This window comes from Emericellopsis cladophorae, assembly GCF_022114955.1.
Source record: "Emericellopsis cladophorae strain MUM 19.33 chromosome Unknown NODE_58_length_127558_cov_119_251112, whole genome shotgun sequence".
Taxonomy (NCBI): Eukaryota; Fungi; Ascomycota; class Sordariomycetes; order Hypocreales; family Bionectriaceae; genus Emericellopsis; species Emericellopsis cladophorae.
In genome coordinates, this window is record NW_026250983.1 from 56,565 (window position 1) to 70,287 (window position 13,723).

At 56.7% G+C, this 13,723-nt stretch overlaps 4 protein-coding genes across 4 annotated transcripts; 2 read left to right on the forward strand and 2 right to left on the reverse strand.

Moving 5' to 3' along the window:
• Window positions 1–231: 231 nt before the first annotated feature.
• J7T54_002656 (Histone-lysine N-methyltransferase) lies at window positions 232–3,067 on the forward strand (the record flags this gene model as incomplete). Its single annotated transcript, XM_051509298.1, has 3 exons — window positions 232–625; window positions 688–2,288; window positions 2,339–3,067. 3 exons carry the CDS (start codon window positions 232–234, stop codon window positions 3,065–3,067), a joined length of 2,724 nt encoding a protein of 907 aa, XP_051359682.1.
• A 463-nt stretch (window positions 3,068–3,530) lies between these two features.
• Window positions 3,531–4,463, reverse strand: J7T54_002657 (uncharacterized protein; the record flags this gene model as incomplete). Its single annotated transcript, XM_051509299.1, has 1 exon — window positions 3,531–4,463. One exon carries the CDS (start codon window positions 4,461–4,463, stop codon window positions 3,531–3,533), a length of 933 nt encoding a protein of 310 aa, XP_051359683.1.
• A 2,290-nt stretch (window positions 4,464–6,753) lies between these two features.
• Window positions 6,754–10,579, forward strand: J7T54_002658 (uncharacterized protein; the record flags this gene model as incomplete). Its single annotated transcript, XM_051509300.1, has 4 exons — window positions 6,754–7,248; window positions 7,309–7,404; window positions 7,460–9,494; window positions 9,900–10,579. 4 exons carry the CDS (start codon window positions 6,754–6,756, stop codon window positions 10,577–10,579), a joined length of 3,306 nt encoding a protein of 1,101 aa, XP_051359684.1.
• Window positions 10,580–11,387: 808 nt separating this feature from the next.
• On the reverse strand, window positions 11,388–13,114 carry J7T54_002659 (uncharacterized protein; the record flags this gene model as incomplete). The annotated part of the gene is made up of 2 exons (XM_051509301.1): window positions 11,388–12,844; window positions 12,898–13,114. 2 exons carry the CDS (start codon window positions 13,112–13,114, stop codon window positions 11,388–11,390), a joined length of 1,674 nt encoding a protein of 557 aa, XP_051359685.1.
• Window positions 13,115–13,723: the final 609 nt, after the last annotated feature.

The window sequence follows — 13,723 nt, forward strand, 5'->3', positions numbered from 1 at the left end:
TCACCTACATCAGCGTTTCCTACTTTCGCGCCGAGGCCACTGCCGTTCTACCCTCAAAAGGGATTTCCTACGCGTTGGCCACTTCCTTCCCTGCGCGCGCCAGCTAGCGACGGCTCGACACTTTGCCGAAAACCCCCATCGTGCAACACGGAACCCACGCAAACCCACAATCGCCACCGAGGCTCGAGAGTGGACAGTGGTCATTGTTCTCCCGCGTGACCCCATGTCGTAATGGAGGAGGAGGACCGCACGGCCAGCAAGATGAGCGGCATAAAGCTGGAGGATGGCGCTGTGGATGGCGCGCGGCTCGACGGTGAGACGATGGCTATCCTCCCCAAGAAGGAACCAAAGGACGTGAAGAGCGAGAGGTCGCCGCCCCCATTGTCAATGGACGTCAAGTCGCGCAGTCAGAGCGTGGAAACCCCGACGACCCTGCAAAAACCCAAACTGAGCCGGAAAGCATCGCAGCAACCCCCGAGACCACCGGTCCTCTACACCGACCTGGCCGATGCGACCGACGAATCGTGCGAGACATTTCAGGTCATCCCAGATTGCTTGTACGGGTCGAAACATTTGGGCTCGACGGACAATGACACTTTCGACTGCGATTGCAATCAGGCATGGAGTAGGTTTTTTTTTCTACGCTAAAACTGCGAGGCGGAAGCGTCGTGCGCTGACAGACTCTAGGCCAGGGGAAAAACGATGCCTGTGGGGAGGATTCGGATTGCATCAACCGCGCCACCAAGATGGAGTGCTCCTCAACCGGCAACTGCGGAGGAGGCTGCCAAAACCAACGCTTCCAGCGCAAGGAATACGCGGCAGTCTCCGTCATCAAGACGGAGAAGAAAGGATTTGGCCTGCGCACTGACGCTGAGTTGGAGGCTAACGACTTCATCTTCGAGTACATCGGCGAGGTCATCAACGAACCGACATTTCGCCGACGCATGGTGCAATACGACCAGGAGGGCATTAAGCACTTTTATTTCATGTCCCTGAGCAAGTCGGAATTTGTCGACGCCACGAAAAAGGGCAACCTTGGTCGATTCTGTAATCACTCCTGCAACCCGAATTGCTACGTCGACAAATGGGTCGTCGGCGACAAGCTGCGGATGGGCATCTTCGCCTTGAAGCGGATCCAAGCGGGTGAGGAGCTGGTTTTCAACTACAACGTGGACCGCTATGGCGCGACACCGCAAGTATGCTACTGCGGCGAGTCGAACTGCATAGGGTTCATTGGCGGGAAGACCCAGACCGAGCGCGCAACCAAGCTGCCAGCAGCCACTGTGGAGGCACTCGGTATCGATGCGGACGATGGCTGGGATACCACGGTTGCCAAGAAGCCACGCAAGAAGCGTGTCGAGGAGGACGACGAGGAATATGTCAGTAGCTTGCAGCCCCGCAGCCTCACCGAGGAGGACGCCACCAAGGTCATGGCCACGCTTCGCCAATGCAAGGAGAAATGGATAGCTGTCAAGCTCATGGAGCGTATACAGCGCTGCGAGGAGGATCGCGTGATGAATCACATTACACGGCTGCACGGCTACCAGATTCTCAAGACCGTCCTCAACAACTTTTACGACGATGCGAACCTTGTCCTGCAGGTACTGACCATCATGGACAAGTTTCCTCGGATCACGCGCAACAAGATTCAGGATTCCAAGATCGAAGCTGCCATCGAGCCGCTTGTTCGGTCCGAGCATGAGGACATTGCAGCCAAGGCAGACAAGCTCATGAAAGAATGGAGTCAACTGGAAATGGGATACCGTATCCGACGGCGTCAGAACGACGGCAATACGCCTTCCGTCAACGCTTTCGACGATCGACGAGGTGCTACAGCGCGGGAAGAGGAGAAGGCACCAGCGCCAACGCCACAGCCCATTGATGCACCCAAGGGTCCTCGCGGCAACATGGCGCAACGCAGCAACGGACATGCATTCCAGGCTCCGCGACCACGCCCAAGGCATTTCCACAGCAATCGTGGGGTCCTGCCCGAGGGCTGGTCGGCCACTGAGGACAAAGACGGCCGGACCTACTTTTATGACAGGCAGGGGGTCACAACGTGGGTCCGACCTTCCAAGCCGTCGATCCAGCCCGTGGTGAACAAGGCTGCGCAAGAGCAGCTTGCGATTGCGGATATCATCAAAAAGGTCACGACGGAATCGCAAGCGTCCAAGCAGCAGGCCGCTGCCGGCACACCTAAGTCCGCAGAGTCTTCTGCGAAGGAACCTAAAGATGACCATTGGCGGTCACTGCCACTCGAGAAACAACAAAAACTCTACGAGAGAACCGTAGGTCCAAGCATCGCCGAGTTAGGTCGTACGCCGCTAACAGATGCCAGATACACCCCCACGTGAAATTTGTGGTAGACAAGTTCGGAAAAAAGCTTCCAAAAGAAGAACTCAAGAGGCTCGGCAAGGAAGCCTCCAAGAAGATCATCGCCTCCGACTACAAGCACAGCAAAGTGGTGGATCCGACGATCCCCGTGACGGATAAGCAGAGGCACAAGATCAAGAGCTTTGTCAAGGAATACCTCGACAAGGCAGTCTTCAAAGCTCGAGAACAGCAGTGCTCGGGAGCGTCGGGGACACCTGCCAGCATTGCAGCCCACAATGACTCCGTTGAGGTCGACGGCAGCGCCACGCCTACTGATTCGCCCGTCTTGAATGTAACGGACGAGGTTATGAGCTATCAAGTCAATGAGCAAACACCATCAGACGTAGATCGCAAGCGCAAGAGAGACGATGCGGTCGCCGACTCGCCGGCTTCACAGCTCATAGACAGTCACGACTCGAAGCGTGCCCGTGAGGCTGGGGGACCGCAGGACGCGACGCCCCCACCCCCGCCTCCGCCCCCGGCTGGTGCTACTGGTCTGCAGGACGATGTATCCCCTGAGGAGCAGGAAGTCCTCCGCCAGCAAGAAGAAGCACTGATGAGAGAAAACGAGGAGGCTCAGCGCATGGCCGACGAGGCTTCTACAACAGAGCATTTGGAGCATAGAGCCGACGAGATGCAGAGAGAGATTGACTTGGTGAAGGGTGCATCTAATCAGGAAGTTATGGGTCACTAAAGGCGTTGGGGGCGGGCAGGCGAGCAAGTGGCTCTTGCGCGTCATGCATCACTATCATCGTAAACGGGGTGTTCAAAAAGGGATTCTACGATTTGCAGACGGACGGGGGGGACCTTGTGACGATCATCGCACACGTTGTACACATATCATCTATCCCGCCGCCGGCGGTTCTAGGCTTGGTTTCGGCAATATGCTTCATCTTGGTTTTCGGTGTACAGGCGTTCTGGTGTCGGGCCCGCGTGCTTTTTTTCGTGTATGTCAACCATTCAGGGGTGTTGACGGTCGACAGCAATTGCAAGCATGGGATGATGCACAACTAGATGGGCAGGCAAATAGCGCGTTCATCAATGCGTGGAAAGAAGACATTTTAGCTTCTGCGATGATCTAATGTGCAACCCGACTCCTTCCAACGCCGTGCTATGCAACAGTATGACTAGGTACTCACTGGTACCATGTGGTCTCGTCAATCGTCGTCCGAATCGTCGTCCTTTCTTCTTTTCCTTTTGCCAGGGGCGCTTTTGGTATCGTTGCCACCCTCGACCTTCTTGATGAATACGTAGCTTCTCGCGCTCCGCTGTTCACCTTTCCAGCCACCGCCCTCTTCTCCTTTCCTGTTCTTGACCACACCGCATGTCCGCGCGTGCTTGTAGCCAGGATAGGCCTCTGCTTGAAAGGCAAAGCTCCTCTCGACCTGCAGTCCGCAATGGCGGCCTAGATCGCGAATGTTCCACAGGGTGTACGGTTCACCCTCAAAGAGGGTGACGACGATCTTGCCGTCGTGCGCAAGAATGGGAAGCACGCGCTTGAACGTCTCGACCAGGAGGTGCTGGTTGTTGCGCACCTGGCGGTTGACATCGGTCGACAGACCGCCCACGTGGGGGAAGTTGAAGAAGACCCGGTTGGGTTTCGCGGGGCGCGCAACGACGGAGGGGAGAGGTTTGGTGGAGTCAATGTTGTAGAGAATCTTATTGAGCCACGGCTGCTTCTTCTCGGGCGCTTCAAAGTCGGAGGGGTAGTCTTCCGGGTCAAAGTCGGATGGGAAATCGTCCTCGTCGTCCGAGGCCGGCGCGGGGGCGGTCGTGATGGCGTCCATGTTCTCCTTTGCGTGCGGGTACTTTTCCAACACCTCTTCTTCCGATTTTTCGTATACAGTGGCGAGGACATTGGTGCAGTTGTGGTGTTTCACAAGGGACGCGGCGAAGCTGAGGTCGCCCTCGCCGAGTAAAAGAATTCGATCCGTCTTGGAGAAGGGAATCGTCGGTTTCTCATGGTGTTTCTGCTGGTGCGGTTTCTTGGCCTGCGGTTGGGGTTGCTGTTGCTCCTGGACATGGCCCTTTTTGTAGTGGGGGCTCTTTGTGTTGGGCTTGACGACGAGCTTTGTGCGTTTCTTGGGCATACTGAAGAATGCAGGTGACTGTGAAGCCACGAAATGCTTGAGCGCAATGACGGCCAAATATGTTGTTTGCTCGTCGTCTGCGGATGGGGAAATTTTTGGAAGTCTCTTAGCCTCCCAGGCAGGATCGGACGTGGGGGAAGATGCCGTCCCCCCACTTTATTGAGGGACCTACCATACCAAGTATAAGGTAGTGGAGTGCTCCTTGATGACAAGCTCGTGTGCAGATTTGGAGACCAAGCACTGGGATGGCACGTTGGCAGCCGATGATGCAGGAAAAGGCGAGCAGCGGCGTCTCTTGGGCATTTGCCTGTACTGTATTCCGTACCCCGATCGACACGGCCTAGAGAACTTGAGCCGAATGATACTGATAGTGCCTCGCCTGCTTGCAAATACAAGCGCTAACAGCAAGCAGGCTTTGCGGGAGCGCTTACCGCTTTGGGACAGGCAACGGCAGCGCATCGGCAGCGACGCCGTCGCCCGGCCGTCCGGATCCGACGAGTCATTAGCCAAGTTCGGTATACCATGCACAATTGCTTTTAAATGAGGACTTCATGTCTGCCCATATATCTACACCCAGTTTTTGTACTTTTCCCCTTCTAAATTCAGAATTGACTGCGCTCGTCTTATCCAGTCCTGGCGAACGCCGCTGGATGTAGTATATGGTGGATTACGACTTCGAGTGAAGAATGGTGTGGGGCAGGCAGTAATATCGACGCACTCTAGGCATCTATCACAACATTGACTCATTACAGTCGTGATGTAAGCCATTCAACAGAGATCGTGACCAGGCTTGATACATACGAGATATATGTGTATCACTAGAAGTATTCGCGATGATGATGGAATGGTTGGCGACGGAGAGTGAGTCGGGCATTGATTGTCCTGGTCATTTCGCATGTCTCGTGGTCACCATCAGATGGACGCCCGCGAGCAACTTGGAACTTGGGACGTGGCCCCCCTTACTCATCGCAATCAAGGGATAATTAGCAGCTTACATAGGATGACGCAGAGTACTCGAGTTTTCGGAGCGAGTGTACACACATTCATTCACCTTGTCCGAAGCAGTAGATATTTTCATGACTGGAGCAGCTGGCAGTGACACGCATTAGACATTTGACTTAAACCCCTGCGCGCTCGACTCAGGGAGACTTTGTCGTCAATGCAACGCAGGAGCCGCGTCTATGCGGGTGTTACAGTGCACTGAATGCAGATTGCGCAAGGATTGCCATCTGGTGGTAGCACAAGGTGAACGCTGCTCATGTCGCGCGCTACGCGGGCGAACTAGGTCTAGTTTCTTACACAAAGTTGCTATCGTTAGTGCCCTAGGCCCTGGCCCTCCCAACTCTTCCGTAAGTATACTTGGACCAGGTTTCTTGAAGACGTCGACCCTTTCAGCAGAAGTGATGCTCTGTCCAAAACCACATGAAGGTATAGACCGAGCGACCGAGCAAGAGTCAGGCGCACGCGGCACGAGGCTTGTTTGTGGCCTGTCCTGTCGACGGAATATCCAGCCGTCCGAGCCTATCACAGTGCATGGAACTCACCATTCGGTGTCCAAACAAGCCTAGCTCTTGAGGTGGGGTCAGAAGGGACTGCACCAGGAACCAATGAGACACACCCAGCTCAGCGGTACGTGCCGCTGGTGTTTGTCCACTCAGGCAGGAGCAGCCTGCACTGGGAAAATTGGACTCCTTTCGTCTTCCAGCCGTCCGTACTCCGTACTTGTGGTAGCCATCAAGAGCCCGCTTCACTGCAACGGTGCAACATCTTTGACTCGCCACTAGCAAGTCTATTCTGCAGAAGATTCTGGCACTTTTCGTGGTGTTCTTGTGCTCTGACAAGCCGCGAAGCATTGCTGCGCTGTTCCAAAGACAGTGACTCTCTTACTCGGTATTGGTATTGGCTCACCCACAGCCAGCCAGCCAGCCAGCAAACCCACTCAGGCCAGGATAGCGGTCGCATCACATCACATCCACTCTCATCCTCCAGCCTTCCGGACTGTCTTTTCCCTTGCTCTGGGCCACGACAGTCAATGCACCACGGCTTGTCCCCAATCTATCAATACCCTCTTCACATTCTCCGTTGCCTGTTTTACGTCGAGAATTACTTTTTGATACCCCCCAACGCGCCGAATTGTCGCTGGCTCAGGACGCCCTATCACGTCTTTTTCTGTGCGCAGGCCGGCCTAGCGCACCCCGTCTTTTCCCTCTCTCTCAGACAAAATCACATACACCCACGCTGTTTGTACGCCTTCTTGAGCGTATCCTTCACATGATTATCTTCACCCATCATGCCTTCAGAGAATTTTGATTCTCCTCCCCTGCCTGACGCCTCCCCTGCACCGGCCACTCGCGGTCGCGGCAGGGGACGTGGGCGCGGTCGAGGGCGTGGCAATGGCAGGGGCGCTTCCCACAACGCTGCCGCGTCCAAGTACACTTCAAATCGAGGTGGTCGAGGAGGTGCTCGTCGCGGAAGGGCAAAGACCTTTTCGGAGCCTCGTGTGCAAGTGTCTTATGAACGCACGCGCGACCTCAAAACGACGTACAACACAGTGGCATCGGTCTTAAAGCCCATCTTGCAGGAACTTGCAGAGCGCGGCATTGATCTTCTCACAAGCAATCCCAATGCTTACAAGAATTTCCCCGAGTACAACGAAGTGATGCAAGGCCTGCGAGAACGCCTGACCTTTCGCAACCGTTGCACTGAGAAGCGTCTTGAGTGGGATCTCAAGCTGGCCAAGCAGACGCGAGAGGCGGAAGAAAAGGTCATTTACCAACAGTTTGAGGTAAGGTGCTGTCCGCCGCACTGCGCACCAACGCATTATTAACCACATTGAAATCCACAGAAGCAATCTGGAGACTTGCTTGAACAATACTTCGACGGCCAGGCGAACCGCCTCCGTATCCTGAGAGCACTTCACGCCAGAGATCTCCCAGTTGACGTAGGTCTAATACTCCTGCATCATGATTGGCTGGCTGGCTGACCAACCACCTTAGATCCGCGACGACCAGTATGAGTATAAAGCCATCACAGATGAGTATCTCGATGAGGAATTCGGCCCATGGGAAGAATATCTCGATGATCGCCTCGTACCTTACCCAGCCGGCGTTGTAGGCACAAAGTCTTGGCAACGCTCGCAGGAGCAGAAGAACGTCCAGGCTGCCCCAGCCCCATCCCACGCCTCTCTACTGGCTACGAACAATGTCACCTCCGCGCCTACCTCTGCGCCTACGCCTCCTCCGGGCGCAAGGGGTCGGGGCCGAGGCCGTGGTGCTGGCGCTGGTGTTGCTGCTGGTACCAAGCGCAAGCCGCAAGGCGAGCCAGACGGCCAACCAACACCCAAACGGTCGACCAGGAACACCAGTGACGACTTGCAAACCTCGCAAGCACATATCCCCGCCAAGGGGTTGCTAGCTTCCGCTGCCTCTGTTGACATTGACCCGGAAGGGACTCCAATGGAGGAGGATTCGCCACGCGCAACACCCGAGCCAGGCAGTTTCTTCCCTAACCCTCAGGCCAAAAACACCGACAGGCTACCGGCTCGCGCGAGGAGCCCAACATTACCCAAAGCGACTGGCGAGCCAGACGAATATGGCATCAGAGCATACAACCAAAAGGCATCCTATAGAGACAAGATCCTTAACAGTCGAATCTTCGTGCCCCGGCCGTTTGAGTTCGAGGATCACGAGATTGGCTTCCGTGACAGTTCGAATGACTCAACCAAGGGCCACACTGTCGCAAAGCGTGGCAAATATCTGAACACGCCCAACAGCAACGGTTTACACATTGACTTTTGGTGCAACGGCTACGATTACTCGCAGTTGACCCCGGCGGATTTCGACCAGGACCTGGTCAAGAAGTATGGGGTGCACCCACTCTACGGCATCCCACTCCCGCAAAAGGGCAATGAGGACAAGAAACTGCCTCGCAACGAGCAAGAACCTCAAAAGCCATATGTCATGCCCGGGAAACCAATTGTCTTCCTGGCCACCCCCTCGGGTAGGGAATCCCACGCTTCGCGGGCGTATCAGTCGACAGTCAACACGCGGCGCATCCAAGACGGTCCATGGCGCCAGAAAATAGCCGTCAGCTTGCGCCGTTTCTGCAGTTTGGAGGAGATCGGCGAGGAGATCTCTGTCGCAGAGTACCTGCCCACGGACGCCGAGTACAAGAAACGCTCGTTGGGCACCGTCCAGCGTGACCTCTCGGCTCGACCTACCCCTGCTGACCTTCGCCAACTCAAGGACGAGGTGGAAGACGAGCAGAAGGCCAGCGTGCTTGGTGAGGGTTTTGTCCAGGAGCGACCAGATCTAAGCATCTTCATCGATGCTGCCAGCCACATTGCGGCCGACGAAGAGCAGAGAGCCGCCGCTGCGAGACAGCCGGCCAAGGCCAGAAAATACGACGCCATCCGCAACATCTTCGTATCTGGCAAGGCAGAGGAGAGCTCGGCAGCACCCCCGACGCCCAGTTCCTCTAGTAGTCATGACAACGTCCGGTTGAGCGACACGGCACAGATCATGCTAGAGATGGCAGGTCTGGCGAGCCAGAAGCCTGCGACGTCCTCGAGCATGGGTCCTCCTGCAGATCGTACAGCTGCAACTCCGGCCTCGAACTCGACCTCGATGGCTCCTGGGCGTACGCCTGTTATGGATAGCCAGAAGCCTGCGGCCCCTGAGCGTGGAGCAAGCTACTTGCAGCCCTCCAACATTCGGAGCTACGCAGAGCCACCCCAGAGTAAACCGCCTGCGCCTGCTGAGCGCGAGTCCATCTTCCTGCCGTACGCCTCGAGTCGCAACTATATGGACTCGAGAACAAGTTCAGAGTCGCGAAAGCCTACGGAGCAGAGCCCTGTGCAGCCGCGGTATCACACTCCACGGCTACACTCGGAGCAACCTGCTTCTAACTCACCATTCACGCAACCTCCCCGCCAGGCTCATCAACGCTCTCCCTACCAAAGCGAGCTACAGGACTATCCCCCGCGGGGCTCATACGAACGCTCCCAGCCCTACTCTGCGCAGGCCAATGCAGGTACGACTCAAGAATACCGACCGATGCATCCTTATGGGCAAATGGCGGAAAGTGCAAACTATCCAGCTCGTTTGAGTGGTTCCTACCAATACAAGCTCCCAGGCGAGTCCAGGGAGCCAACTTCTGCGCGGTCATTCGATCACGTATTCGGGGACCGTCGTGCGAGCGCCTTTGGATCTGACCATCCAGCATACCAACGTCCTTATTGGGCCCAGCAACCTCCTCCTGGACCTAGTGGCCCTGGTCCCGTACCTGGATCAGCCTTACCACCGCACCCTCCTCCGCCATCCTCTGCCGCTGCGCCGCCTGCACAAAGCCAGACACCTACCCCTGGCGGCGGACAGTCTTTTCCCGCCCCACTTCCACCTTCCTCCAGGGTTCCATTCTCTCACCAAGCGAGCGCAGAACCACTGCCACCATTGAGGCCGCCCCGCGGTCGCAATCAGTCTGCGGGCGAGGAGAGCCTGATGGAGGGCTCACTACGGCCATCGCCCCAAAGCATCTTTAGCAGCTTCAGCAGCTACGGGCAGCCAGAACGGCATCGGTCGGTGGCAAGCGGCTACGGCGCGCCAGCTCATGACTCTCACCACGCGTACCCAGCGAGGCCAACTGAGCGTACAATTTCAGGGCAGCCACCCCTGTCGAGCATGATGGGCTCCCCTTCCCAGGGTTATGCACGCCCGAGCGGCTCGCCGGTCTTCAGCAGCGACATCCCGATGAACGGGTCACAGATGGGTCACAATCCGCACGAGCAATCCTCGAGAGACGGTATCTTCCGTCATCGATCCACGTCGTCGGGAGGACCGCCCCCCAATTTTGGTGGCAACCCGACGCTCGATCCGAAATATCGCAAGCTGCAGCCCGCGCCGTTGCCCCCGCACCGTAGCTGGCCCAGCAAGCCGGAGCTCAAGACGATACCATACGACCACAAGGATTCGTCCGGTGGCTCGGCTCCCGCCCTGCCTAGCTCGGGCCCCACGCAAATCCGGGGTTGGAACGTCAACCAGCACCGTCGCCGGGCGCGGGGGGACACCAAGGGGGATCCCAAGGATGCAGGCATGCCCGAGAGGGAAGACTCCCGCTAGAGGAAGGGCGGTTCCTCTACTCGAGACGAGCAACAAGCCAAGACCGGAGCGCCTCGACAGCTCGATCCTCAGAAGCGGGATGTCATTGTCATTGACAGCTCCCCTGAGGCGGACCGCACAAGGCACGATACCATACAAAGCGAGGGTGCGGACAAGGAGATCGTCAAGGGTGCAGTCTGTACCATTGCGGAAAAGCCGACTTGCCCACCGCCTTCTGATCGACAACTCCGGCCTCGAAAGGCCAGAAGAATCAAGGAATGAGCCGAAGCATCTCTCGTCAAGAGGAATGCACATTTAAATACTGCACATTTGCAGTGAGTGGATTGCGAGCATCCACCTTCTCATTTCATCACCATGGAGCATTCATCCCAGGCGTTTCAAGGTTTCCTGATTTATTTCGACATTATATGAAAAGCACGTGGTTCACATGGGCGTACTGGGTCGCATACGGTAGTTTTTTTTTTTCTTTTTCTTTATTCCACTTGCGTCTTTTTGATGATGTATGTCTATCCCCCTCTTGCATGACTGCACGTGCTTCAGTATTATACCATGCTAGTGAGCGATGGGGCGGTCACGATATGGAGGACACTGAAAATATAACGAATGCAATAATTGACTCACCGTACTTGCACATTCTGACAAGGAACAACGAGAGGTGTATCGTGTGTGTGTGTGTGCATGTGTGTGCATGTGTGTGCATATGTGTGCATGTGGCACAGATTAACTCTGAACGCCTTTCCCTATTGCGCTACCTAGATACTGTACAATGTCTTCTTGGTATCGTTGCAACCCCCTATTTTCACCGTGCCTAGCTGCCTCGCGACGCTGCGTCCCCGGCTGCCTTGTCAGCAGCACTATCCGGCCCGGTGGTTGCCGGAGCCCCTGAGCCCGACGCAGCGACATTGGACTCGTCTGGTTTGCTCTCCATCTGCGTTTGCGGTCGCGCGTTTGCCTCCTGCTGTTGTTGCTGCGGCGGCTGTTGCTGTTGCTGTTGTCCGTGCTGGAGATGAAGTTCATTCATCTGCTGCTGGGTTGGCGGCGGCGCCATGCCACCTATCCCGTTGTTCATCATGCCCATGCCGCCCATTGACGGATCATACCCCATGCCCATGGCCGACATGTCCCCGCCCGGGGGCATCATCATACCCGCGCCATTGGGCGCCATCGCGTCGTCACCGCCGCCCAGGCTCAACAAAGCGGCGCCGATGACTCCCTCAGGGTGTAGTGGATACACGAGGGCCTCCATGGTCGTGCCGTCAAAGATGACCATGTTCTGAATGGGCTGCTCCTTCTGCCCCAGGACGTTGATGACGTCCTGGGCGAGCTGTCCGCCGAGGATGGCCGTCACGGGGGCGATCTCGCTGCCCAGATTCTGCAGGAAGCTGCGCAGGAACTCTGGGGTGAGCGTCTCCGAGGGCAGAGACAGAGCCTTGTGTTTCTGTGTCGCGATCTGGGTGAAGAGCTTCAAGTCATCCCTATTGCCTGGTATGCGGCCCCCATTGATCTGCATAAACTCCCACAGCGCCCGGAGGCAGGACAGGGTGGGCGAGACGCCGCGCAGACGACGTTTCGACTTGATATAGTCGTCTGAAAGGGTGGCGAGGTCGCTGGCGAGGAACCACGTCGAGTAGAGCTCGCGCTTGGTCACGCACTCGATGGTGCGCGTGCCTTCTTTCTTGGTCTGAACGTCGACGACGGAGCGGGTGCGGGTCTCCTGCTTGGGGCACTCGGTGGGCACGTTGCCGAGATCACGCTCAATGACAAACTGGTGCTCAATGAGATCGCTGAAGATGAAGCCGTACATGCCATGTGTGGAGGCGGCATAAAAGGCGCGCCCGTTTAGGCGGGTCGCCGTGTTGATGAGGTTCATCGTGTCGAGGTCGAGGTCTGTGGCGATGACGACGTCAAATTGGGCAAAGTAGCTCGGTCCCTTGACCTTGACGCCGGCCGGGTCGGCCTGGACGCGCACCCTGGGGTTCATCTTCTGGATGGCCGGCGTGGCGACCTGTGCGCGGTTCTGACCGAGGATTGAGGACGGGTCGTCGCCCGCCGCTTCGGCGAGGAAGAACTGCGCACCAAGATCGGATTCCGAGACGGGCGCGTCGTCGAGAATGGTGAGGGAGCCGACGCCTGCAAGCACGAGGTTCTTGGCTATTTCGGTGGCCAGGGCTTTGATGGTGATGAGGAGGATATTGGCCGACTGTATCTTGGCCTGGGCGGCGACACCCCAGAGGCGGATCTGGCGATCGTAGAGCGCGACTTCATCTATCAAGCTGGTCAGCCACGTGAGAAATTATTGTGTACCAGCGGCCACATACCAGCGCTGAGGCTGCTCGGTGGGACCTGCGCTTGTCCATTGGCGAGCATGAGCGGCATCATGAGCTCGGCCCCGGGCATAGGCATAGCGGACGCAGAGGGATCAGGCATAAAGTGCTGGCCGTTCGACATGCCATTGGTGGGGACCTGGTTCAGGAATTGGTTGCCCATCTCAGGTATGGCCATGCTCTGTTGGTGGTTGATGCCGTTGCCGTCCATTGGTTGTTGTGGGGGGAGGTGAGCTGGCTGCGCAGCTTGCTGCTGCTCAGACTGTGCTGGATCCATGATCCAGAGGTGGCCTCTTTGTGACAGAGGCGAAGACTGGACTGGGCGCGATAATGTCCACGCCTTTTCTTGTTGGCTACCAACAACTCGAAGTCAAGGAAGGGCCAAGCAGCCTCAGTTCCAGTCGGGACCGGCGCAATCGTGGTTGTGTCGTGCTTATGATGGCGTAACCTATGGGTGATCTCGTTTCTTGTCGTTCCCATACGCTTCAACCCTCAGAGCAGAGCGGTAAGTATCGCGTGCGTGAATGAGTTGAGTGAGCGAGTGAGTGAGTGAAGCCCAAGTGAATGAATCAAGACAACGCTGGAGCAAGCTAGTCTTGATCGGGACTAGCTCCGAGATCTCCTGCTAAGGTAATTAATTATTGGTCTGCAACGTCACAGGGCAATGAATGATCCACGCTGGCGCGAATGCGACCAGAGTCGTGGAGGAGGCTGTGAGAGTTCTCGCTGCATCAATGACTGGATCAGGGCATGGCTTGTGATATAGAGGTCTCGGGTCAGTGAAGCGAAGGCTGTTGCGGAGGGCATGCTCCAACTGTGT